The 27731-nt window shown below is 41.5% G+C and overlaps 1 protein-coding gene across 1 annotated transcript in view; it reads left to right on the forward strand.

Annotated features, from left to right (window-relative positions):
• Positions 1–595: 595 nt before the first annotated feature.
• The window catches only part of tada1 (transcriptional adaptor 1), a 51144-nt gene continuing 24008 nt past the window's right edge, over positions 596–27731 (forward strand). The window contains exons 1-7 of the mRNA XM_078561570.1: positions 596–786; positions 7540–7631; positions 14398–14463; positions 16249–16346; positions 19948–20157; positions 22662–22813; positions 26625–26787. Of these exons, the coding sequence (XP_078417696.1) occupies positions 713–786; positions 7540–7631; positions 14398–14463; positions 16249–16346; positions 19948–20157; positions 22662–22813; positions 26625–26787 (855 nt within the window). The 5' untranslated portion in view covers positions 596–712. The remainder of the gene's footprint in view (positions 787–7539; positions 7632–14397; positions 14464–16248; positions 16347–19947; positions 20158–22661; positions 22814–26624; positions 26788–27731) is intronic.

A 27731-nucleotide genomic window follows, 5' to 3' on the forward strand; every position in this document is an offset into this window, starting at 1 on the left:
CAGGGGGCGGGGCAGAGCGGGTCCTCCGGGCAGGGGGCGGGGCAGAGCGGGTCCTCCAGGCCGGCAGGGGCGGGGCTGAGCGGGTCCTCCAGGCCGGGCAGGGGGCGGGGCTGAGTGGGTCCTCCAGGCCGGCAGTGGGCGTGGCAAGGCGGATCCTCCAGGCCGGCAGGGGGCGGGGCTGAGCGAGACATCCAGGCCGGAGGTGGGACGGGCTGAGCGGGTCCTCCAGGCCGGCAGGGGGCGTGGCTGAACGGATCTAAGTCCCATTCTGACTTTGTGGGGAGGTTGGTGACAGTGTTCCAATATCGGACGCTGCTCCAGTTGTTGGTGCCTGGCTCCACGAAGTCCCCCCAGAGCGGGTCCTCCAGGGCGGGCAGGGGGTGGGACTGAGCGGGTCCTCCAGGCCGGGCAGGGGGCGGGGCTGAGCGGGTCCTCCAGGCCGACAGGCGGAGCGGGCCCTCCAGGCCGGCAGGGGGAGCGAGTCCTCCAGGCCGGTAGGGGAACGGGTCCTCCCGGGCGTGCCGGTCCTCCAGGCCGGCAGGGGGAGCTGGTCCTCTAGGCCGGCAAGGGAGGGGGGGGGGTGGTGGGGAGCCGGTCCTCCAGGGCGCTAGGGGGAGCCCGTGCTCCAGGCCGGTCGGTTGAGCGGTTTTGCAAAAACCCGTTCAAGCGGTGAGGAGAATCCACCCCTGTTCAGTGAAAGTCCTTCTCGGACATGGCGACTCATGTCAGCGAGCTGGAGGTCGCCAAAAAGACCTTGACGGAGGCGTTGGGGGAGAATGTGAAGCAGTGAGTGCGGCCTGGGGGTGCGGGTATTGTTGCTGCTGGAGCCGAGGCCTGGGGCCGGGGGCCGCTCAGCGCCGCCATTAACATGAACCCTTCTCTGGATATCTCCTGCTGGGTTCAGTGACACTGCCTGGCCCTGCGGGCCATCCACTCAGGGGGGAAAAAAAAACCCTTTAATTAACATTTAAATCCAGTGGCAGTGAGAGCCCAGGTCTGAAAGTTGTGTCCATTTGATATCTCTGCCTGTAGTTGTTGTTCTCTCTGTCTGGAGTTCAAAAGATAAAAATTTGACCCTTCCACCACCCACAATAGGTTTATTTTTGCTTCCATGCTGATTGATGTTTTGATTTGAAGGTTTGGCAGAAAGAGACCAGAGTTTTGTGTGGACAGTGAATGGCAGGAATGGGTCGAATGTGCACCCAGTGAGGGCAGTTATTATTTCCCATTTTTCTTCCAAAAAAAGCATATTTTTAGTTCTGAAATGATTAGGAAACATTAGACCTTATTAAACAAATCTTGAGTAAATTTGGTGAATATCAACTGAGAAACATCTTTTCAACATCACTTAAAACTCGAAGGGACTTCTTCCCCCCCCAAAAAAATGTTACCATCAAACTAAATGACAGTTTACTGACACCTCTCTCAGAGGGTTTGCCATTAAGCTCTCACTTAGCTCTGTAGCCCTTTCAATTATCTTTAAATTGAAAGAACACTGAAGAACCTGTTTACTAGAATAGAATGTTCTAAATATGAGAGCTAGTTAACGAAAGGGCACCCCGTTTGACAGATTTATTAGTTTTTTTTGAGGATGTAACTAGGAGGGTAGAAAAAAGGGAACCAGCAGATGTAATATATCCCAATGGCATTCGATAAGGTGCCACAAAAAAGGTTGCTAGGCAAGGTATTGCTCATGGAATTCGGGGTAATATATTAGCAGATAGAGGATTGGTTAACAGATAGAAAGTAGAGAGTGGCCATAAACCACTTTTTCAAGCTGGCAGGCAGTGACTCATGGAGTGCCGCAAGGAGCAGTGCTGGGACCTCAGCTATTTACAATCTATATTCATGACTTAGTTGAAGAGACAGAGTAATTTATCTATATTTGTTGATGGCACAAAGCTAGGTGGAAAGGTAAGCTGTGGGGAGGACACAGAGGCTGCAAAGAGATATATTCAGGTTAAGTGAATGGGCAACCAGATGGCAGATAGAGTATAATGTGGGGAAGTGTGAATTTATTCACTTTGTTTGTAAGAATAGAAAAGCAGAATATTTTTTAAAAGTTGTGAAACTTGTAAGTGTTGATGTTCAAAGAGAGTTAGGTGTGCTTGTACAAGGAACACAAAGTTAGCATGCAGGTACAGAAAGCTAGCATGCAGGTACAGCAAATGATTCTGAAGGGAAATGGCATATTGGCCTTTATAAAAATTGGAGTACAGGAATAAAGAAGTCCTGCTACAATTATATGGGGGCTTTGGTGAGACCACCCCCCTTACAACCTTTAAGAAGTATTTAAACAAGCTCTTGAAACACCACAGCATATAGGGATACGGGCCAAGTGCTGGAAAATAGGATTAGAATCGATAGGTGCTTGATGGCCGGCAAAGACACGATGGGCTGAAGGCTGTATAACTGTGACCCTGTGACCACATCTGGAGTAATGTGTACAGTTTTAGTCTCCATATTAAGGGAAGGATATACTTGCATTGGAGGCATTACAACAAAAGTTCACTAAATTAATCCCTGGGATGAGAGGGTTGTCCTATAATAAGAGGCTGAGTAAATTGGCCTTATATTCTCTGAAGTTTAGAAGAATGCGAGGTGATCTAATCAAAACATACAAAATTCTGAAGGGGCTTGATAGGGTAGACACAGAGATTGTTTCGCTGGTCAGGGAATCTAAAACACAAGCTCAGGATAAGGGGCCGATCGTTTAGTACAGATGTGAGGAAAAATTACTTCACTCAAAGGCTTGTGAATTTTTGGAATTCTCAACCCCAGAGGGTTGTGGATGCTCCATCGTTGAATACATAGACAGATTTTTGGTATCTCAGGGAATTGAGGGATTATGCGGAGTGGGTGGAAAAGTGGAGATCGGACTTGATCGTATTGAATAGTGAAGCAGGCTCGATGGTGTTAGTATTGGGTCTCCTGCCACTACGATGGTGAGATATTAAAAACCATTGGAGAGTATTATGGGGAACAGTTGTCTTTTTAACAAAATGCCTTGGTGTGTGACCTGAGTCAGTCTTTGATGGCTAGCTGTTAGCTTGGTTGATCTTGCCTCTGATTACCTGCAAGAGTTGAGTTAAAATATACATCTTGCAGTCTGCTCTGCTTTACTATCCTTATTCCACTCCCAACTAGGAATGAAAATAAACTGTGCCGTAAAATAAAATACACCATCCCTACCTGTATCCCTCCCTAAAAGATGATATGGCTATTGTTTTGTTTGCTTCTGAACATTGGGCTCAAGATGTGTGTGTGTCATGTCTGTGATGTTAGCCTGACATGTTAGAATATAGATGTTAGAATATTCAACATGCGTGCTAACATCTTGGATGAAATTCCTTTGCACCTTGACACCTGATTTTCAGTAAAAGAAAAACAGGAAATGTGTTTTCTTAAATCATATTCAGGAAGAAATTGATATTCACTGATTCACCACTGAAATTATCGCACATATAATGGGAGAAGTTAGTTTAAAGAAGCATTTTTTTTTTTACAGACCCTATACATTAATTTACAATGTGATGTCCGACTGTAAAAATTCAAATCCCTGCCTGGAGTAAGGTTCACAAGTTGGAATTTAACTTTTGTAATCACATGTTTTTGTAAAATTGTTCTGCAAATTATTTTACCTCCTATTTTTGTTCCTGGCTCACCCTCTCACATCGCTGTCATCTCTCAGCCCAATGTACGTAATGCCCTTTTCATGGACCTCTGTTTCTACCTTTACAAACTCCAACTCATTCAAACTGTTCTCCCCCACCACCCCCATATTGTATAGTAAACATTACTCATCTATCACTTTTTTTACCTTGTCAAGTCTTCTCCCCATTCTGATTCAAGGTCCAATTTCCCCTCAACCCCATAAGGCACTTTGAATCTTTGTGTTATGTTAATGTTACTGCGTAAACTTTGTGTTTAATGCTGTTGTTAAACTGCTCAAATATAAGCAAAGCTGTGTCTGTGTTATACAGGAATTTAATCTGGGTGTGTTAACCAGTGCACTGTCAAAGGAAATCCAAACCCCTGCTCCTGATGTACATATGTTGCTTGTGGTTTATTGATCAGCTCCACTTTGAGACTGTGGAGTCAAAGGCAGAAACTTAAATTCAGTGGTTTCCTGTTGCATTTCTCTTTCTTACTTGTCACCATTCTAGTGTTCATTACTAATTTCTGTTTAACGCTTCATAAAAAATTATACAGGAACATAGTCATTCAGAATATATAAAAAAATCTAAGGAAAAATACCCTGTCCTTATAGAACAACATATAGGTAGATTTCACTTCAATAGTGATCATGGAGCTTCCAGTAGGAGAACCTTTATCAAATTTCTATGCTGATTTCAGACCAAGGTCCCAAAGATGAGAGCACACATTCCAGCCCGTTTTGTATTAAGTTCCAAATCATGTCCCTTTTTTATTGTAATAGTCTACTCCTGATTGTTTTGAAAGTTTTTTTTGCACTAACAAATGTGAGTTATCCAATAATTTGAATTGAGCTGTGGAAATTTTGTGCTAAATAAAGCAACTTTAAATTAAGAAAAGTTGACTGTAGTCAAAGGTATAATCTTACCTTTAGATAGAGAGAGAGATAAAATTGTTTGACTTCCAAGATATTGTCAAAATATGATTGTCTGCCATAAGTGCTTATGATTTGACCAAAGTCACAGGACATTCTCTTTGATGGTGGTGCACTATCCTTCCACATCCTCCTCAATTCCTCTGAAGCCTTTGGCATAACTGACCACACCATCCTCCTCTTTTGCTTTATTGTCTAGCTTGGTGGCACAGCCATGGTTTGTAGGGAGTGGTGAGGCCATGAAGGGATTCAAATACAAGAATTAAAAGTGTAAATTCAACAGATCAGGAACCGATGTAAGTCAGCAAGGAGAGGGGCAGAGACAAGTGAAGCGAAATAGAAACTGGTCAGCAAAGCTTGGATGAGCTGATGTTTATGGAGAATATCTCCTTGCTTACTCTTCTGACCATAGCTGGAGTGGTTCCAACAATGGCTTCTCTTCCTGCCCATTACCTCCAAACCCTCAAGGATTTATCCTTCCCCGCCTCCCTTTCCTCCTCAATGTGCTGTTGCTCAGTGACATAATCTGCAGGCGTAAGGGTTACCTTCCACATCTATGCTGATGATACCCAGCTCCAACTCTCCCATCACCTCTCTCACTCCCTTCACTGCCATTATGTTGTCACACTGGTTGTCTGATATCTGATCTTGGATGGACTGCAATTTCCTCCAGCTAAAATTTGTGAAGGCTGAATCCACTATCTGCTAGCCTCGCTGCAAACTTTGTACCGTTGTCAATGACTCCATCTTCCTTCCTGGTCCCAGTTGCAGCCTGTATCAGACTTTGTAACTTCAACCTTCTACCTGATCCCAAACTGAGCTTCTGATATCTCCAGTGCAAAAATCAACTGCCACCACCCCACCTCATCCCATCCACCATTGAAACCTTCATCCATGCCTTTGTCACCTCTGTGCTCCACTACTCCAATGCCGTCCCAACCGATATTCTCCATAAACGTCAGCTCATCCAAAGTTTGCTGACCAGTTTCTATCTCGCACAAAGCTTTACTTTGTCTCTACCGCTCTCCTTGCTGACTTACGTCGGTTCCTGATCTGTTGAATGTGCGCTTCTAATTCTTGTATTTGAATCCCTTCATGGCCTCACCACTCCCTATCACTGTAACATCCTTTAGCCTTACAAGCTCCACTTAAATTTCTGTTTCTCTAACTCTGGCTACCTTTGCACCCTCACCCCCTTCACTTTGCTATTGACAGGTATGCCCTGGAAGCTGTAATTCCCTTCCTAAATTCCTCTGCCTTACTTTGTTCTTGGTCTCCTTTAAGACCCTCCTTAAAATCCACCTCTGTCTTGAAACTTTTAGTCATCCTTCCCAGTGTATTCTTGTTTGGTTTGGCATCCATTGTTTTTGATTATGCCTCTGAGAAGCACCTCGCAACATTTTTCTGCATTAGAATTCTAGAATGGCTGCAGCACAGACTAGTGCCATTTGGCCCTCAAGTCCATCCTGGCTGCCTGCAAGATTAACTTGGCTCGTTCCACTCCCTGTAGTCCTATGGTTTTTTTCCCTTCAGGTGCTTATCCAATTCTCATTTGAAAGCCACAATTGAATCTACCTCTGCCATCCTTTCAGTCGGTGCTTACAACCTACAATCCACTGCTGCGTAAAAATAAATTTCCACCCTTAGTTCCCTCAGCATCCTTGGATGCATCCTATCCAGCCCTGGTGTCTCAACCTTAAGTATGGCCAGCCTTTCTAATACCTCCGCTTTATCCATTTCTAGCCCATTCAGTCTCTCAGCCACATCCTTTTTTTCGCTATGACATTGGCAACATCATCTTCCTTGGTAAGGACAGATGCAAGTACTCATTTAGTACCTCAGTCATGTCCTCTACTGCCATGTGTAGGTTTTTTTGGCCACCACTCAGCCTCACCCCCTCATCTTACTACCCTTTTACTACTAATATGCCTATAAACACATTCTGGATTCCCCCTTATGTTAGCTGCTGGTCTGTTTTCATATCCTGTCTTTGCCTCTCTAATTTCTGTTATCTTCCCTTACCTCCTGTAACTTTTTGTATTCAGTCTGGTTCCCACCTGTATTACCAACCTGACCTAAATCTGGCATATATCCCTTTTTCTGCTTCACCTTTTTCTCCATCTCTTTTCTCATCCAGGGAGTTGTGGCTTTGTCCTACCTTTCCCCCTCGTGGAAATGTACCTTGACTATGCCCGAATCATCTCCTCTTTAAAGGCAGCTCATTGTTCCATTACAGTTTCACTGGTCAAACTTTGATTCCAGTTTACCCAGGACAGATCTGTTCTCACCCCCACTGAAATTGGACCTCCTCCAATTAAATATTTTTACTCTGGATTGCTCCTTTTCCATAGCTAACCTAAAACTACTGATACAATTATCATCATTCCCTAAATCTTCCCCTAGGGACATTTGTCCCATCTTGTTCTCAGAACCAGCAATAACCCATTTCCCATTGAACTGCAAACATATTGATCAAGAAAATTCTCCTGAACTCCTTCTGCCCATTTCAATTTACAGTGCTTACTATCCCAGTCTTATAGTAGAATAATTGAAATCCCACACATACAGTTCTTGCACATCTCTGTAATTTCTTTGCAAATTTGCTCCTCTACATCTTTCCCATTTGTAAATGGCATATATGGTTCACCCAGTAGTGTAATTGCACCTCTGTTGTTTCTTAACTCTAACCAAATAGATTCTGTTCTCCAGAACATCCTCCCTGTAGCATTATAATATTCTTCCTAATCAATGCTGCTTTCCTTCTCTGTATAAAGTTGCTGTTTTCATTGTAAGTTCCCTGTCTCTAATTTTTTCTTTTCAGGTGCTTATCTAGTTCCCTTTTGAAAGCTACAGCTGAATCTGCCTCCACCACGGTTTCAGGCAGTGCACTCCAGATCCTAATCACTTGTTGAGAGAGAAAAAAAAAAATCCTTGTCTTTTCTTTTCCTCAGATATTGGGCAAACTTGAAGCTTTGGTTCAAGCAAAAGATAAGCAAAGAGGAGTTTGATGTGGAAGCGAGGAGGCTCCTTACTCATGATAATGGTAAGATCTATGATTGTTTATTTCCCTTACCTCTAACAGATAGACTTTACGAATGAAAACTCCTACATGAAGTTCACTATTGGGTGACTCAGCACACTCATTTTCAAAGTTGATGAAAGATTCCTCTGCCTGCTGGCTGCAGTGACCCTCGTGAGATGCATTTCGACAGCCTACGTCCAGTTACTTATTGTCACAGCACAAAACTATCCCCATCGTGGCACAGAATTGGCAATCTCATTGAGTTCCGATGCTTTATCATGTGGCAGAAGCAGATTCAAAAATAACATTTAAAAGGGAATTGGATGCGTATTTAAAAAGGAAAGACCTGCAGGGCCATGGGGAAGGAGCAGGATAGTGGAACTAATTAGGTCGCGCTTTCAGAAAGGGTGGTAAAAGCACAGTGGGCCAAATGGCTTATTTTTGTGCTGTAAGATTCTATGATTAATGTACAAAATAGAAATGTGTCCTAAAAGGGGCTACTGTTCTTAGTCTTTGGGACATTGGTAGAACAGTTGAAGAAGCTCTACTCTGCATCTACCATGCTGTGAGGAATTGTGACTTAAATGGGGTTGTTCTAAACTCCCCAATTATGGAAAGGAAGAGGAAATTTGTTGACACAGTGAAGTGTGGTGAACTCATTCAGGATTTGCCTCCATCCCAATCCCTTTCACTTTATAATCAAAGCATGCAGATTACTATAATGGCGATGTTGAGAATCCTCTGTTGCTCAGTGTAAGCTTGTTTTCCCCATAAATACATGAAGGATTTTTAAACAATTCACACAAAAAAGAACATCAGATCCATCCAGTGCAAAACCTAGGGGTAAAAGTTACATTTCATTTCATCAAAGGTTTATGTTTAAAAATCAACTTCTGCCGTGGCCAGAGGCTGAATTGAGGTAAGTTTTACAATCGATCATTCCAAATAAAATATAAACATAAAAAAATGATAGTGTCCGGAGCTATATCAGAACAGTTACAATCTCGTTATCCCTGAAGAGGTGTTAACAAACTTGGGCTTGCAGAAGCCAAATTCCAAAGGGATTGCTGTTATGATGTGGCAGATGATGTGTGCCAGGTGGATCAAATCCACAAGGGAAACTTGATCACATGGTCACAACGGTTTTGCAATTTGTATTTATTTCGAGGTGTGTGCCTTGAAATCAGTAGTAATAAGTCCACCCAGACTTCAGGGATTATTTTTAGAAAACTAAATTAATTAAATGTTTATTAACAAAAGAAAAGATTTCAAGCACATGCATAGGAAAGCAAGAGGAAAGTTGTTGACACAGTGAAGGTGGTGGTGTTCCCATTTCTACTGTAATAACTCCTAAAACCCCTAATTAATCTGGCTTCCAGTTACACTCCTGTTAAGGCAATGGTAAAAAACAAATAGATTTAAACAGATCTAGGCAACTCAACACAACACCCTGGATAGTAGAATTCAAAGTGGCTTTTCCCAACTTTGGTTTCTATAAACAGCAGCTTAATGCACAAATACTGGAGACTTTTCACACTTGTGTTAGATCTTACAATGCCTTCCTGACACACAGCCTTATTCTGTTTTATACATGTTTCTCCCTTTTTAATGTAAATTCCATTGTTCCCATATGTCTTTGGAGCTTACTCATAATATAAATCTTTGCGTGGTGCTAATATTATCAGTAACCTTTGGGAAAAATAAACACACTGCTTGCCCTAGCTTCTCTGGTTAGATGTAACATCTTCCCATATCTTTGAAATTCAAACTACCCTGATTTATCGAATGCAAATTCTCCTCTCCTCACATTCTAAAACTTCAGCCATGGTTACATATTTAGCATTTCAAACCTAGCTTCTTTTGATGAGCCAAAGCCTCCAGACCAGTTGTCTCCAATTCAATTAAATCCCACACACAGACACAGAAACTATCCAAACCGCACTATTAACCTACTCTTACAATAAATCACAATATTATGAGAATTATTATACTTTTGTGACAATTGTACAATGGCACTTTACATTTCTGAGGCAGGCTTTGGCCAATGGAGACAGCCCATCTGCGAGGACAAAAGACCCTGAAACCTCTGGTAAACTTATGAATGAATGAAACATTAACCATCTCGAGAATCCAGACCAGAAACATACATCCTTTGTCCAGACCAAGGGGAAGAAGTAGGAGTTTGTCACATGACCACCCTACCCCCACCCAAAGCTGCTAGAACCTGTAATATTGCCTTGTGATGCTAAAAGATGCAGTTTGCCATCTTCCATCGACAAAGCAGCAGCAGAACCAGAGCTCTGTCTAGGTTTAACTTGCCTGGCCCTCATTTACACTATTTCTACGAGAGCATCTGAACTTCTGTACCAGTGCCTACTACGAGACTACTTCATCTGTACATGCTTCTCCCATTGTGGAAATCATCACTGCTGGAAAAGTGGATCATCCAGTTTCAGCTTCAGCCCGCTAACCTGTCTGGCTGAAGGAATACAACATTGGACTTTTGACTCTAGGCTCATGTGAAATTATGATCGTTGCCCTGTACTTCTTTCATTCCCTTATCCCTCTTTTACTGAGTGAATGTTTTTTTTCATTCATTCATGGGACATGGGCGTCACTGGCTAGGCAAGCATTTATTGCCCATCCCTAATTGCTCTTGAGAAGGTGGTGGCGAGCTGCCGCCTTGAGCCAGTGCAGTTCATGTGGTGTAGGTACATCGCAATGCTGTTTGGGAAGGTGTTCCAGGATTTTGACCCAGTAACAGTGAAGGAATGGCAATGCAGTTCCAAGTCAGGATGGTGAGTGGCTTGGAAGGGAACTTGCAAGTGGTGGTGTTCCCATGTGTCTGCTGCCCTTGTCCTTCTAGATGATAGTGGTCGTGGGTTTGGAAGGTGCTGTCTAAGGAGGTTTGTTGAGTCTCTGCAGTGCATCTTGTAGATGGTATACACTGCTGCCATCATGCGTCAGTGGTGAAGGGAGTGAATGTTTGTGGATGGGATGCCAATCAAGTGGGCTGCTTTATCCTGGATGGTGCCAAGCTCCTTGGGGTTGCACTCATCCAGGCAAGTGGAGAGTATTCCATCACACTCCTTACTTGTGCCATGTAGATGGTGGACAGACCTTGGGGATTCAGGAGGTGAGTTATTTGCCGCAGGATTCCTAGCCTCTGACCTGTTCTTGTAGCCACAGCATTTATATGGCTAGCCCAGTTCAGTTTCTGGCCAATGATAACCCCTGGGATGTTGATAGTGGGGGATTCAGCAATTGAATGTCATGGAGTGATGGTTAGATTCTCTCTTATTGGAGATGGTCATTGCCTGACACTTGTGTGGTGCAAATGTTACTTGTCACTTGTCAGTCCAAGCTCGGATATTGTATAGGTCTTGCTGTGTTTGGACATGGACTGCCTCAGTATTTGAGGAGTCGTGAATGGTGCTGAACATTGTGCAACCATTAGCGAACAACCTCACTTCTGACCTTATGATGGACAGAAGGTCATTGATGAAGCAGTTGAAGATGATTGGGCCTAGGACACTACCCTGAAGGGGATATGTAGCGACACACCAATCCCTGCTTTTTTACTGTGTGTAAAATAAAATAACCCACTGATTTTACCCTATCTTGAGTTTGCTGTTGGGGCTATTAATAGAGGATTGGATCACTCCAAAACTGAAGGGTTGGGGAAAATACACCATCACTTACAAAAGGGGAAATCAGAAATCAAAAACACCTTTCTGTTTATGGACGCATAGTAAGGCAGAGAAATCAGGGTTGTTTTAAATTAATTCCCCTCCTGTCCGTAACAGATAGAAAGAACAGATTATTACTGATCATTAGATTAGGGTATTTATATTATCAGGGTTCAAATTTTACCAGTGTTAGAATTTATTAATTCTGCGGTTGAGATATGGCTTTGGACTATTCTTAAATCTTGCTGTTTTACATCTTAATTCAGTTAGTTGTTCTGTGTTCTATAGCTGGTAGCTGATGTGAAATTGGTTTGCAGTTCGGCAGTAATCTCATGAAAGAATGGCAGAGTTGATCGGATCTATTCTTGAGTGACTCCAGACCACAATCTTGTAAGGCATCTGAGTAACTATGATAATCAGGGCTAAGAAAGACTCTGCAAACCCTTTTCTGAACATTTTCAATGAATTTGCATTGCTGTTTTGTTATTCCATCCAACCACACAGCTGCCTCATTTTCCAAAATGGGGTAAACAAAAAGATGTGAAAATGGTTACAAGGCCATCTCTTGAGAGACAATGACATTTCAGCTTCTGAAGCATGTACAGATCTGCCTGGATAAATATGCAGTTTGACAGTGTTATGATGTCGTATTGTGATGTCATTCAGTGACAGATTGGGAGGGGCTGGTTTGTTTTAGGCGAAGCAGATGTCAAAGGGAGCATTCCGTTCTCTATAGATCAATTGTAAACTTGCTCAAGGACTGCTGGCATGTGAGATTCAGTGTGAATGCTATACTTTCCGATAACTGTTTGGTCGTTGACATATTTAAAGCGGTGAATGCCAGTGTCAACACCTCTGCAGCTGGTCGCGTTGATCATGGCAAGGAACTAGCAGACCCCATCTTATTTCCCTGGATACTCCAGCTTGTACGCGCGTCCACCTGGATACTTCATTGCCGAACGTGATGCTCTGTTTGCGATTTGAAATTGTAATTTATCCAAGGAACAAAGTGAATCGACTCCTGTTTGTAGGAGTTTGAGATAGGGATCCTATGATCGATGTAATTGAATGCTTTGGAGAAGTGCATAAGCATCGAGAGAAGTCCATAAGCATCAATAAAGGAATTAACCCCAACCTATCAGCAAGCTCATACAGTGGCCAAATATGTTCTTCACATTGTTTTGGAATGCTGTTTTTTTCTTATATTCAGGTTAGTTTGTAGAGCTGATACATCTAGAACTGATAGGTAAATTACACAAATCTGACAAAAGATAAACTTGACCAGAAAATTAGTCTTTTAATTTTCAAAATGCTGCAAAAAAGATTCGCGTTCTCCCACCCCCCCCCTGCTGCTGTGAACAAATTGTGTGCGTGTAAGAGATGCATCAATGAAATTTAATTTTTTTTAAAAATCCTGCTCTTTGGATGTTCAATCCTTGATACACAACAGCAACGCACATAACATGTCAACCAGGTAGGAAAAGCAGTGAAGAATTATAAGTCCTGGTGGTAAAAGCTGAGAGGGGAAGAGAATTAAATTTTCATCCTGCTGCTGTGGAACTCAATTACTCGATAGTGTATTGTAGCAGCCAGACAAAGAGTATACATACTACAGTTGAGAGTTCTGATTGGTACAAATGCATTCAAAAATTAGGGGGCAAACCTTGCTGGGATAGGGCATCTTATTGTTGTCCCGCATTGGCTAGACTTTTCCCCCACACCTTTCAGCTTGAAAAAATTGTGCTGTAACTTGCTGGGAGTGTGAGCTGATAATGGCACGGTGAGGGCAACTGAACATCTGGGGCCTCAGTGAATGGTGGAACTGACAGTTTATCTCTTTAACCTATGAGATTTAAGGATTGAGAAAGAAAGAGGGATAGCAGAATAGGAGGGTGAATTAGGGTCAAACCAGTTGCCGAAAAAGAAATCGATAGGGAAAGCAAGATTAGATTAAGCAGGAGAGAGAAAAAAACGAGGGAAAAGCAGGAAAAAAGTTTGAAGATTTTAAATTTCAAAATCTGAGAATTTACTACCTCCAGGAACGAAACTGAACAGTTTAAATTGTTCTCTTTCTGGGCCAGAGAGATTAATTGGTATTGAACTAACCATGATCGTGTTGTTAAAAGGGCTCTTTTATACAAGCTGTAAGAATTTGCAGCGAATTTAATGAGCAATTAATGTGCAGGTGAACAAGTTCTTAAAAATAGCGGGGAGGCTGTAGGTGATTTGCCATTTGTGAAAAATCATCAAATTTTGAGGATTTGCAGCTCAAGGTGTACCTCTAAATTCCCAGAACTTGCTGATTTGTGCATTTATTTTGCGCATGCGTCACTGATATGTCATTATTTTTCCAGCAGGATTTGACTCGTGATTTCAATTTTTTCAGCATTTTCTAGTCAACGTCAAATTCTGAACAAACCATAGTTTGTTTGACTGAGTGGCATTTGGCACATGAGAGGGTAAGGGCTGAATATTTGAGGCATTTTGAGGCTGACTTTGGCTTGAATCAGTATACAGTTGGGCCAGGACCTTGGTTCATGACCAGATGCCATTTATTAGAGACTCAACATTAAATAATAACTTCCCAGGCACTGTGCCATGGCAGCTTCAGGAATATCCAATGTGGGAACTTAACAAGAGGTAAAAATTATTGATCAGAATCATTGAAGTAACTGAGAAGGCGGAGGAAGGATTTATAGAGAAATTATCAAAAACTGCTGTGAGAAGTACAATATAATGTAAAGAACTGAGGTTTTGAGGATAAAAGATAGTTTTGTTAAAGGGTAAGCAAATAGTTTTACATATATTAGACCTGTGGGACATGAATGAATACTTTTTTTCAAGGCAGTCATGTGATGCAGTGTTTCAGTAAACTTTCACATTTAATAGATAAACTGCTGTTGCTATTAAGCTGAGGTGGAACTACAATAGAAATCAAAAACTGCTTCCAAGCTCTTGGACTAGCCCATGCTCAATGGCATAGAATTTAGAAAATAATGAATCTCCTGTAACCACTTAGTTATATTCGGTAACCTAGCATTTAGCCTTGGCCAATTTAATTTGGTAATACAACAGGAAAAAATGGTTTTGTTTTCCAGTGCATTCCCATAATGACTTCTTGCTCGCCATCCTCACCAGATGTCAGATCATGGTTACTGCTCCAGGTACGTGGGAATGGACAGGTTTGAGCGATATAAGAATTTAAAGAGACCTAATTTCTGTTTTCTGTTTTCTTTGTACATTGTTGAAGATTTTTCCTCATTTTGTGTACAGCTGGATTATGTTCCATTATATTTGAAGTGTTGCTAATTTCCGCTTTTCCATTTCATCTTTGAATTTCGAGTGTCCTTGCCAAGTTGAATTATTCTGGACCTCATAAATTCTATAGTTTCAACATTAAACTCCAGCCAAATAGATTGATTCATAGAAACAAAAGCAAAATACCCTGGATGCAGTATTAATAAAAGGTTACCAAGCTGAAATATTAACTCACTCTCTCTCTCCACAGATTCTACCTGACCTGCTGAGTATTTCCGCAGACTGACCCTTAGTTTTGTTTCTTTAAAAAAAAAGTGTTTAGTAATGGAAAAGGCACAGTTAAGATTTTCATGGCAAACCATGGATGATTTCAAGGTTGCTTAGAAACTTTATAGGTGGATTTGTAAATTATACTATGTATGTTGCATAAGTATGGGTATTTCAAAAATTTCATGAAGCTAGTTGCAATAGCTCACAGTTTTGAGCTTGGGAAGAATTTCTGTTCAAATTGGCCTTTTTACCAAACTAGCTTAATTACTTGAGATGAGTAAAAATACTGCCTGCACATTGTTTATTCTAGTATTTGTGTAAACCAAAGAAGTGTAGATGATGAATAGCAGATTAATACGATAAAAATTCCATCTTTGATCTTATGAAAGCTGGAATCTACAGTCACTGTCTTTGAATGTTTTATCTGGCTTCGAAACAGAAAAATCAAAGTTGATGCTCAATCCAAACTATATTTTCAGATTAAAGAGAAATGAAATTACTCATCTGTGGGATGTCAGAAATATCTGGGTTTAGATAGGGGACTGTGTGTTATCGAGGTGAAACTGAAAGTTGCATATACCACTGAAAAAACGTGCCTGTAGATAAATACAGTTTTAATTCCAGATTAATCCTGAAAAGGAGTCTTTGCATCAGGATGTACCCTTTTGCTTTGATTGCCACTCGAGAGTTTGGCCCCAAGTTTAGGAGGAAGGTAATTGAAGATACAACAGTGGAGTCAGAAATAAATCTGGTAATCAAAGCTGTTGAAAGTATTGAATGTTGTAAGTAAACTTTATGGCCAATGGTTTTATTTTAAGTCTCTGCTTCTGCTCCCCTTTCCGTTTCCAAATAGAATTCCTTGCAGACTGTGCTGAATGCCTATCACGCTTGAAGACTGTTTGAGGCATAAGGACCATTGAACCGGAGAGGTGCAGGACTTCGCTAAGAAACCCTGATCTCTGGAAACTTTCTCCTTTTAGCTATGCAACTGAGACTAAATTTGTTCCCAATCTTTTCGGCTCTGATTCATGATCAGTCCTTGTGCTCATGGGGTTATGATTTACAGGGTAGAATTTTCAATCTTTTTGAAGTCGCTCATTGTTGCACCACTAGGAAGCATGCTTAGCAACACAAAACAAGTCCCCAACTGGGACAACTTTATCTGCCTTCCCAAGAAGTTTTTCTAAAGAAGGAAAAAAGGTGCAGCAGAAGTTTCCTTGCAATGTATTAAGTCACGTTGCGAAAGTGCACGTTTCATACACTCTTCCTCTTTAAATTGCCTTGATCTGATTGACAGTAACTCGTATTAAACTTCCAGGGAGACTGGCAAGACAAGTTGAGTCATTTACATTCAACGTTGTCAGCTATCTTTCTTGAAAAGCAAATGTATTTATAGTTTTTTTGTACTGTTCCTGTTACAGAAAGTGGTACTTCGCTACTTTGGACCAGTCCATCCGCTGCTAAATCTGGTAAACCTAAAAGCAAAAAAAAGTTTCCATCTCTACGAGCAAAATTTGAAGTGAGTTATTTTCAACCTTAATTCCCATCCCTCAACCTCCTTTTGGCCTGCTGGGCGTTTGACATAAACCTTGTGGTGAATAGTTCCTCGTAGAAGACACTTTAATTTTGCGTAGTTTATCTTATTTACTTATTCCTTCATCTGTTGGAAGAAGAGCTAGAGTGGGCGATTCAATGGCTTATTCAGGGTGGAATGCAACAGGGTGGGCCTAAGAAAACAGCAACAAGATATGGGCGGACATAAAGCCTTGGCTGCAGTATTTCATTGTGTCATAAAAGCAAAACACTGCGGATGCTGGAAATCTGAAATAAAAACAGAAAATGCTGGAAAATTTCAGCAGGCCTGACAGCATCTGTGGAGAGAGAAACAGTTAACATTTTGAGTCCGTGTGACCCTTCTTCAGAGCTAAAGAGAAGTAGAAATGTGATTAAATGTATATTGTTTAAGGGGGTGGAGCATGTGAAGCTGAAAAGAAGGCCAGCGATAGATGGGGGCTATGGAGAGATTGACAAAGATGCCATGGACGAAAACACAAAGGTAGTGTTAATGGTAGTGTTAGGGGCTAAAGGAGGTGCTGGGTAGTGGCATAAAGGTAAGAAAGCAGAATGTGTTAATAGCAGAACAAGGGTAAGCACTCTGTGAAAGAACAACATGGAACAAGTAACAGATGGCCCTTTCGGGGGTGGGGAGGGGGTGGTGGTTGGGGAAAAAGGGATAAAAAGGGGATAAAACAATGAATAAAAATGAAAATAAGTGGATAAAAAATAAATTTTTTAAAAAGTGGATTTAAAAAGTGGTGGAGATAGAGAAGAGAGTTCATGGTCTGAAGTTGTTAAACTCAATGTTAAGTCCGAAAGGCTATAATCGGAAGATGAGGTGCTGTCCCTCCAATTTGCATTTTGCTTCACTAGAACATTGCAGCAAGCCAAGGATGGACATGTGGGCATGAGAGCAGGGCGGTGTGTTGAAATGGCAAACGACAGGAAGGTCAGGGTCATGCTTGAGGACAGACCGAAGGGATGGGGTCAGAGGGACAGGAAGGGGTGGAGGGCCCTGGATGGGCGTTGGTATTAATAAGTTGTTGGAGCTTGCGTCCCTTAACACCTGAAAGGAAGAGAAAAAGTTTCTTGTTTAGGCATTGGATGGCACTGAGCGTGGATCTCAGGAACACTTGAACTCTTCCTCCAGCAGCACCGACTCATCCTATCTCAAAGCTGTCCTTGTACCCAGTTTCATTTTATTCTTCATCTCATCCTGTCCCACAGGACTCATTTCTCCCTATCTTGACTCTATTCTCTCTCCCTTTGTCCAGTCTCTTCCCACCTACACCCGCGATTCCTCTGATGCCTTATGCCATATCAACAATTTCCATTTTCCTGGCCCTAACCACCTCCTCTTCACCATAGACGTCCAATCCCACTACACCTCCATCCCCCACCAGGATGTCTGAGGGCTCGCCGCTTCTTCCTTGAACAGAGGCCTGAACAATCCCCATCCACTACCACTCACTTGTCTCACTTCCTCCAAATAAAAAGTGTGGCTATGGATAACCGAATGGGTCCCAGTTATGCCTGTCTCTTTATGGGGTATGTGGAACATTCCTTGTTCCAGTCTTACTCAGGCCCCCTCCCACAATTCTTTCTTCGGTACATCGACAACTGTTTCAGTGCCGCTTCATGCTCTCACCTGGACCTGGAAAAAATTGATCAATTTTCCTTTCAATCTCTCTATCACCTTCACATGGTCCATCTCCAACACTTCCCTTCCCCTCCTTGACCTCTCTGTCTCCATTTCTGGTGGTATACTGTCCACCAATATTCATTACAAACCCACGGACTCCCACAGCTACCTCGGCTACAGCTCCTCACACTCTGCTTCCTGTAAGGACTCCGTTCCATTCTCTCAGTTCCTTTGCCTCCGCTGCATCTGTTCCAATGATGCCACTTTCCAAAACAGTGCTTCTGACATCTCTTCCTTCTCCCTTGACAGATGTTTTCCACCCACGGTGGTTGACAGGGCCCTCAACCGTGTCCAACCAATCTCCCGTGCCTCTGCCCCCACACCTTCCTCTCCCTCCCAGAACCAAGATAGGGTCCCCCTTGTCCCACTTTTCACCCTACCAGCCTCCGCATTCAAAGGAGCACCCTCCGCCATTTCCGCCAACTCTAACATGATGCTGCCACTAAACACATCTTCCCCTTACCCCCTCTGCCCCCGTCAGCATTCTGTAGGGACCATTCCCTCCGGGACACCTGGTCCACTCCTCCATTACTCCCAACACCTCATCCCCTTCCCAAGGCACCTTTCCATGCAATCGCAGAAGGTGCAGCACCTGCCCCTTTACCTTCTCCTTCCTCACCGTCCAAGAGCCCAAACACTCCTTTCAGGTGAAGCAGCACTTCACTTGCTTCAATTTGGTCTACTGAATTCGCTGCTCCCAATGTGGTCCCTCTACATTGGGGAGACCAAATGCAGACTGGGCGACCGCTTTGCTGAACACCTTCGGTCTGTCCGCAAGCATGACCCAGACCTTCCTGTCGCTTGCCATTTCAACACACCACCCTGCTCTCATGCCCACATGTCCGTCCTTGGTCTGCTGCAATGTTCCAATGAAGCCCAACGCAAACTGGAGGAACAGCACCTCATCTTCTGAATGGGCACTTTATTTTTATTTTTATGTTTTATCTACTTATTTTCATTTTTATTCATTTATTCATTGTTTTATCTCCTTTTTAACCCACCTTTTATCCCTTTTTCCATCCCTTTTCCCCAACCACTGTCCCCTCCCCCCCGCCCAAAAGGGCCATCTATTACTTGTTCCATGTTCTGTCACAGAGTGCTGTCCCTTGTTCTGCTATTAACACATCATTCTACTTACCTTTATGCTACTTTCAGCACTTCCTTTAACCATTGCCACTCCCTTTGTCTACAGTATACATTTCATCACATTTTTACTTCTCTTTAGCTCTGAAGAAGGGTCACATAGACTCGAAACGTTAACTCTACTTTTATTGTGTCAGGTTTGTTTGTATGAACCGTGATTTAGCAAAGGCACAATTTTGCTACTTTTGGGAATATCTTTGATGTAATATGTTTTTTAAAACACCTGATAGCTTTATAAAACAATTATTAAAAAAAACTCTCTGGCCTAAAACCACAAGCTTTTAACAAATCTATTATACTGAATTGCATTTTTCCTTCTTAGATTGAGGTAATTTTATAATGGATTTTGAAAGTTCAGAAGCAAAGCTGTTTTAAAATTGTATTGAACTTGATCATGCACTGTTTGAAGATACGTTCTTTAAAATACCCTCCATTATTAATGTAACAGTAGAAGATCCAGACTCCATTTCTTGTCAGTGGTTCTGTCTGAGCAGGGGTAACAAAGACTTTCAAAATGTTATTGACATTTTTCGAGAATAAGGCCATGAATAAAATGATCTTAAAATGACCTTTGCAACTGCCGTAGTCAAAAGAATCAACCTTTCACCTTTTGCGTGTGTATGTACAAAAATTATCTTTAATTGGCATATTTGTATGTTTTCTAAATTCTAAATGGCGTTGTGCATTTCAGATTAATAAGTTATGTATTTTCTCCCAGCATCGATTTCAAGCACAGAATCCTTTATCGGGAGCACAACACTTCGTGGCAAAGGATCCCCAAGAAGAGGATGATATGAAATTTTGCACTCATACAATGGTGCTTCCCACAAGAGGCCAGCTAGAAGGTCGGATGATAGTAACGGCTTATGAATGTGGACTGGACAATGTATCTGAAGATGCAGTGACAGCAGTGGTGCATGCAGTGGAGGTACTGTAATGAAATTGGCTTTTTGTTTGGTTACAAATAAAATTAGGTTTACATCATTTGTTGATAATATCATTACAATGGTTTATAATAATGATTAATTCAAATATTTATATATATATTTTTTTCTCTTCTACCCCAAACTTTAATATCCCTCTGGTGTGGGTCTCGCTGCACCCACATCATCCTCTATGATGCTGAGGTATTTGACTTCAAAATGAATTTCCCGACCACAGATCCGCACAATCAAAAAACCGCCTACTTCTACTCCGTAATTTCGCCCGGCTATGCCCCTGTCTCAGCTCATCTGCTGGTGAAATGCTCATCCATGTTACCTTTAGACTTGACTATTGCAACACGTTCCTGGCCTTCCATTTTCTACCTTCCATAAACTTAACCTCTGCTGTCTATGTGTTAACTTGCACCAAGTCCCTTCAGCCAAGACATCTGACCTATATTGGCTCCTGGTTGAGCCTTGATTTTAAAATTTTCACCCTTTAGTTTTCAAATCCTGTGTGGCTTCACTCCTCCATCTCTGTAACTACCTTCAGCCCTATAACCCTCTGCAATATCTGCATTCTTCCAATTCTAGCCTCTGCACAACATGATTTTAATTGGTGCACCATTAGAGGTTTTGTCTTCAGCTCCCAAGGCACTAACCTCTGGAATTCTATTTTTCAACCTCTCCGCCTCCCTACCCTTCTTTCCTTCTTTTAAGACATTCCTCAGACCTGTGTCTTTGACCGAGCTTCTGGTCATCAGGCCAAATATCTCCTTATGTGGTCAGTGTTAAATTTTGTTTGATAATGCTCCTGTGAAGTGGTTGTGATGCTTTGCTATGTTAAAGGTGCTATTGAATGCGAGTTGTTGTCCATCTGGGACAACCCAGGTGAGAATGGGAACCGACCTGTGGGGAGGTTATGGGTGATCCTATATTGTCCGTTGTGTGGAGGGGTAAATTACACCCCCAATATGCTATTGCACCATTAGTAATATTTCTAATACGTAGATTTTGTTATAATCTGGTCTGTTTATCTTCGATTAGTTTACTCTAGTCACTGTTGTTTTTCCTCTTGCTCTGTTGTTTGAAGGAGTGTGAAGACTGTGACTTAGAATTGTGGATTTGTTTGACTTTACTGGGGTTAATGCTGGTATTTAAATAATGCATCTTAGATGTCCATTAGTTGCATCAGTTGCTCATTAACATTTTCATTTTAAATACACTTTTTTAAAAAAAAGACTGATTTATGTAATGTCTTTCATGATCTCGAGACATTCCAAAACAATTTTCAGGCAATGAAGTTTATTTGTAATTTATCCACTGTTGTAATGCAGTAAACCCGGCAGCCAATTTGTGTAAAGAATGAGAAGGTGAATCATGACCTGTCATCTGTTCTTTTGTGATGTTCTTTGAGTGATAAACGTTGACCAACATGCTGGGGAGAACTACCTTGCTCTTGCGTCCACTTGAGAAGACAGGCAGGGTCTTAGTTTAATGTCTCATCTGAAAAGTAGTGCTTCAGATAGAGCAGCATGCCCTCAGTACTGCACTGAGGTGTTAGTCTGGATTTCAAAATCAAGGCTCTGGGGTTTGAATCCACGATCTTGTGACTCAGGCACTTACGCTAGCCATTGAGCCACATGCAATACTAGCTTAGGGTTCAATAAAGTGTATTACACTGTGTCGTTAAAATGCAAGTGCCAGTGAGCAACTGACAGTACATCATTTGTACATTCACCAATGAATCAAATAATGTGTTGTTAGTTGCTCATGCTCCAATAAACCAACTTTATTGATGGCAGAGTTTCGTGCTGATTTTGCATGATTTCTTAGTGTAACAAGACAAGGCATGCCCAACAAGAGGAGCTAAACACAAATGATCAAAGACAAGTATCTTGTGTGATTTGTTCAAATACATAATTAATTGATAGCTGCTTTTAAATGTAGTAATTCAATTCGCTGTTTTGAAGGTGTATTTTATTACCTGATTTTTTTCAGATCAGTGAGTGTATGGAATTGTTGGAGAGTTAGGTCAGAAAGCTTCCTTGAACCGAGAAGATAAAAAGAACGGTTTTGTAAAGAAATTACTGGCATCATAGCATAGCACAGCAGATGCAAACTATTTGTTACTTTGCACTCTACAAGGAGCTAGCTAAGTTTGATACTGTAAAAAGCTAATATTTGTTAACAAAAAAAATCTGTTTGTTTGGTAGATAAAACCTAAACCAAAATCTTTGTGAACACAAGAATAATCCAATGTAGATGAAGAGTAGAATCCATAGCTGAATTTCTAAAGGATTATCCATTCTCTAAGCATACTACGAATTTTACATAGGCAAGTGAGAAACACACTCAGGAACATTGTAGGACTTAAATCTGGGAGTAGACTAAAACAGAAGCCGAAAATAATTTGAAGAAAAGAGGCGAAAGAACCCCAAAACCATAGGTTAAACACAGCTCCACCTTAAAGTAATTCTCACATTATGACCATGTGCTTCTTCAATAGAATCATCTGAAGGACATTCTGACAGCTGTGATATCCAGGAGGAGATCATACCGTTTACGTGATAGCCATTTTAAGTATGCTTTTGGAAGTAGCATTAACCCCCAGCCATATTTAAAAAACAGCATTATTGCCTACAACAACATTATTGACTGGTAAGTGCAATCTCAGACAATGTTTGTAGTCTTTCATTCTTTTAAGAAAATAGGATAAATAAGGAAGAGCAAGGGGGCTTGAGCATAAAGTTAAAAGGGGAATCCAGAAAACCCGAAAGTGACATGAAGTATAACAAATAGGAAGACTTTATAATTTCCGTTAATCTCTGCAATTATTTGATCTTTTCATGGGCAAAATTTTTAGGTCAGCACGCGGGGATGATCGGCGGGCCCGGGAGTGGCCGGGGAATGGAACACCGCCTGCAATTGGCCCCTGACTGCAATTTCACACTGGCTGGCAAATTAACAACCAGCCAGTGCGAAACGCGCACTGAAATGCTCAACGCTGCCGGGGTGGGGGCGGGAGGAGGGCAAGTGCTGACGTAAGCACGGAGGAGCGGAGAATGAAAGCTCCCTGAAGGCAGGGAGCTCCCTTGGAGCTGAAGAATTTAAAAGCAATAAATAAAGATTTTAAAATCAGGAAAAAAATGTCCACACATCAGAATCAGTCACCTGAACATATACATGATGCAAATTCTGTCCATACAATTTTTTTAATTTAATAATGGAAACCTCATTCCGCCCTTGGTTGAGATTTCATCAAAAATGCAAAGTCCACCTGGTAGATTCGCCCATCCGCCAACCCTGTTGGACAGACCCACAAAAAATCAGGGACAATTGGAACTTTAACGGGTTTAATTGCCCTCTTAATTGTTGGCAGGCATGCTTCCGACTTTCGTATGCGCCCGCCAACCGAAATATCATATGGGATGACAAGACCGTGCCCAACGTCATCATGCACTATTTTATGCTTGTGCGGGTCGGGCACGCACCCGCACACTGAACTAAAAATTCTGCCCCATGTGTTTCTTAAAAATGTGAGCATAATTCGTTCCTCAGCTCAGCAGCATAGTAGTATTGCAGTAAACTACTGCTGATCCTCCAGAATCAAAGTTTCATTCTGCTGGGTTATACAGAAGGATCTGCATTTATACACCTTTTTTCATAACCTTGGGATGTTCCAAAGCTGATGCTTTGGCTTTACATCCAATGAAGTACTTTGAAAGGTAGTCACTATTGTCTTTTAAGAAATGCTGCAGCTAACTTGTGCACAGCAAGGTCCCACAAATAGCACTGAGATAAACTACTAAATTCACTATTTTAGTGACGTTGAGGGATAATTATTGGCCAGAATCCCAGGGGGTTTCCGCTGCTCTTCTTTGAAAAGTGCATCGGATCTTTTCTGAGAGGGCAGATGGAGACTTGGTTAGCATCTCATCCGAAAGAGAAAAAAAATGATCAGAATCAGGCTGAATTATATACCTTATTTTAAAGTCAAAAAGTGGAAATAGAGTTTGTTAAAATTAAATGATAACTCCTGGACAGGGTACAGTAAAGTCCCTGTTTTAAGTCACCTCAACCAGTTTTAATGCAGATACAGGAGCACTTTGCATCAGGACATGTGCTTTAGCATTGTTTTGCGCTGGGGCCTACGTGGAGTTGTGCGACCCAGGCAGTGCCATTTTGGAGGCAGAGCAGGGAGAGGCCTCTCCTCGCACTCAAATCAACAGTGACTTTTTCTTAAAACAGTTTTGTGTGAAGAACACCTATACCAGCGTATAGAGCATAGAGGTAGATTTGCAAGTTGCTACCTGAATGTAAAACTGATGTTGTGGAAATGAAAGTTGGACATGCCGATCTGCAGCACCAGGTTTATAATTGGGCGGCAAGTTGAATATTTATCCCACAAAATCCTATTTAGGCTGTAGGACTGGAACTTGTTAGTTTATATTAGCATGTCTTACAAGCAAGCTAGAAGCCAGCTAGAATTCAGTCCCCTTGCTTCCAGAGCAAACTCATCTTTTGCTTGAGCCAAAGCTTCACGTTTTTCCAGTACCGTTTCACAGTGAAGACAGTTCTCCTGGGTTTTATGGCATGTTTTTCGCAGTGCTTCAGTTTCATTTTATTTTCCTGAATAACTTTGTAAATCTGGTCAAAGTATAGAATTAAACAGTAGAAATCAACTGTATTTGAAAATTACCAAAAAAACTAATTGAGGAGGCTAATTCTCCCTTCTGTAAGATCCAAATTGTTTGCAAGAAGAAATTCTGTTATCACAGTGGAAAATAGCATATTAATTCTACAGGAGTAAGCTTGCAAGATCAAATTCATGAGCATCCTAAGGATTACTAGTCTGGTAACATTACCACTCTTGCTACCACCCCCTGGTATTATTGTCATATCATGCCAGAATGCTTTCTGAAGCAGGGCTGATGGCTACAATGGGGTGTACCTCAGCTGTTTCTGCACAGAATTGATTCAATATGCAGCACTTAGAGAATTAGAGGCTGCAGTGCACATTTAGATTCTGTAATCATTATACATTCCACCGTACTTGATACACTTCTTCAGCAGTGGCAGTCTGGCCTGAGAGCCAAAGTAGGTCAGTAATGGGAAGTGAGCTAGGTCAGGTCTTGCAGAAGTGCTCAGGCTTTGTCTTTTGATGGTTCTCTGCAAAGCTGCTTACAATCAGTTTTCCATTTCGACAGCTGGATTTACCCCTTGTTGACTCATTTAGCTGCTCAACAAATACAAAGGTAGAAAAATAACAGTTGCGTTCTCATTTGTCAGTTTATTTCGCTCTTTTGCAATTTATTTTTGACTGACTCAATTACTTCACTGCTCTCCTTGCCTACCTACCATCCTCCACTTGCCATAAAATTCAGTTCATCCTAAACTCTGCTATCTCCATTCTACCCCTCATCAGATCCTACTCATCCATTGAGTTGCTGAGCTGAAGCAAAAACAGAAAATACTGGAAAACTCAGCAGGTCTAGCAGCATCTGTGGAGTGAGAAACAGAGTTAACATTTCAAGTCTGTATGACTCTCTTCAGAGCTGCATTGGCTCCCAGTCTCCCAATGTCTCAAATTTATATTTCCCCTCTTTAGCTGCGGAAGGATTTGAACATAACCTCCTGCAGCACTACAACACCCAACTCTGTATTCCTCTCTCACCAGTCTCATGCATTCCTCTCCTTCCCTTTGCTCTATATTGGTGGTTGTATTTTCAGCCCCCTAGGCTGTATGTTCTGGAATACTTCTTTGCTTCCTCCTCTCCTGGTCCTTTAGGACCCTACTGTAAATTCACCTCTTTGACCAAGCTTTTGGTCATGCCTCCTCTTTGGTTTGATGTCCATTTCTTTTCTTTATGCCTTATGGGGCATGTTTCTACATTCAAGTTCTATGTAAATGCAAGTTATGCATTTTGTTACTATTGATTGCTGGCTGCTTCAAATGACCTAGAGCATTATTGAGTTTGACCATATGAGGGAGCTGAAGTGACAGCTCAAATGATCAAGTTGCTAAGTGACTTCCAGGTTTATGATTGTATTTAATTATTAAGATGCAATTTCAGCCGTTGAACCATTGTCAGCTAATCTCTGATGGAAAATTAATTCAGTTATTTGATTTATCCTGTGCCATGTTCCTAGTAATCGGATGTTTTGCTGTGTGATTTTTCCCTATGAACCTTTTTGTCTGAAATACTGGGGCTGGGCCTCCTGTGCTCTAACTTTACACGATGCAAACTAATTTGGAATAATTTGCACTTGAGCATTCTGCCAAAAAAAAAGGAAACTCAAAGAAACATTCTTTTGTATGGCACAGTGCATGTTTTAAGTTCAATGTCAAGTATCATTATTTCAGTTCTTAATGTGTAATATTTTAACAACTCGTCTTGTATCCTCTTAGTAATGGAAATATTTTTGTGCCAAGGAATATGGTTTTAATTTTTTGTCTCCTCTGACATAGTCCTCCTACTGGGATGCCATTAAATGTTGGACCGAATCCAGGTTCCCACCTCTCACCAGATGATGTTGAGCAACAGGCAGCTCTTCTTCTAGCCTGTTCTGGTGAAGATATGTTAGCTTCCTTACCACCTGTCAACATGTATGATCTTCTTGGAGCCCTCCAGGTAAATTATACTTAATAATCCTCCCTCTAGTCTTATGTATGTGGTTTTTTTCCTCCCATAAAAAGATAAATAGCTAGCCATGAGAAACTATATGGAGTGCACAAGTGCGTACATTGTTTTCTGTTGCCTTGTATTTGGGCTACATCTGTCTGTTACCTGAGCTCTTACACTCGTACAATTGAATCTAAACCCATCCATCCTCCAATATCCTTTGGATATTCGGCCACTGTTTAAAAATTTTGCCATTTCCAAAAGGACTTGCCCATAATCTATGTTTCATAGTTTTCCACAAAATGTTTATTCCATGAACAACTTGAGGGTGCCAATGCAACGTTTCATTTTCTTGATATTGCAGGCACATATTGGGTCACGGTTCATAAATTGGGAATAGTGGATGATAGCACAGTAAGCATTAGCATTTAAGTATATGAGGAAATGTTCAATGGCAAAGAAAGAACCGCTTTTCCAGTCTACAATCAAGCAGACAATCTGGTAGCTAGCCATCCATCACCCAGTTCTGAAGAAGAGTCATATTTAACTCAACATTAATTCCGTTTCTCTCTCCAGAGATGCTGCCAGACTTATTTGCAGCAGTTTGTGTTTTTATTTCAAATTTCCAGCATTTGTAGTATTTTGGCTTTTATCCATCTGCCTGTGTTGCTAAAATTTAGGAACTACAACATTTTAAAGTCATTTTTGTGAAATAGAGGGATCTCTTTACAGCCTTGTCTATTGTACATCAAATTGTTATGTGGGGTAAACGTTTTATTTAAAGCTTCATGGTTATTGTGCCCTTATGAGCAAGTACATTGTTCTGCCTATAGCACCAGTTATTTCTCTAGGTCATTCTATGATAGAGGTTTACAATGTCTGGATGATGTAGCCAGCTCTAGGTTGTCCTCAAACTGACCTTTGGATTAATTATCCCTCATTTACAATTTCTT

Source organism: Cetorhinus maximus, chromosome 17 (genome assembly GCF_964194155.1).
Source record: "Cetorhinus maximus chromosome 17, sCetMax3.hap1.1, whole genome shotgun sequence".
Lineage (NCBI taxonomy): Eukaryota > Metazoa > Chordata > Chondrichthyes > Lamniformes > Cetorhinidae > Cetorhinus > Cetorhinus maximus.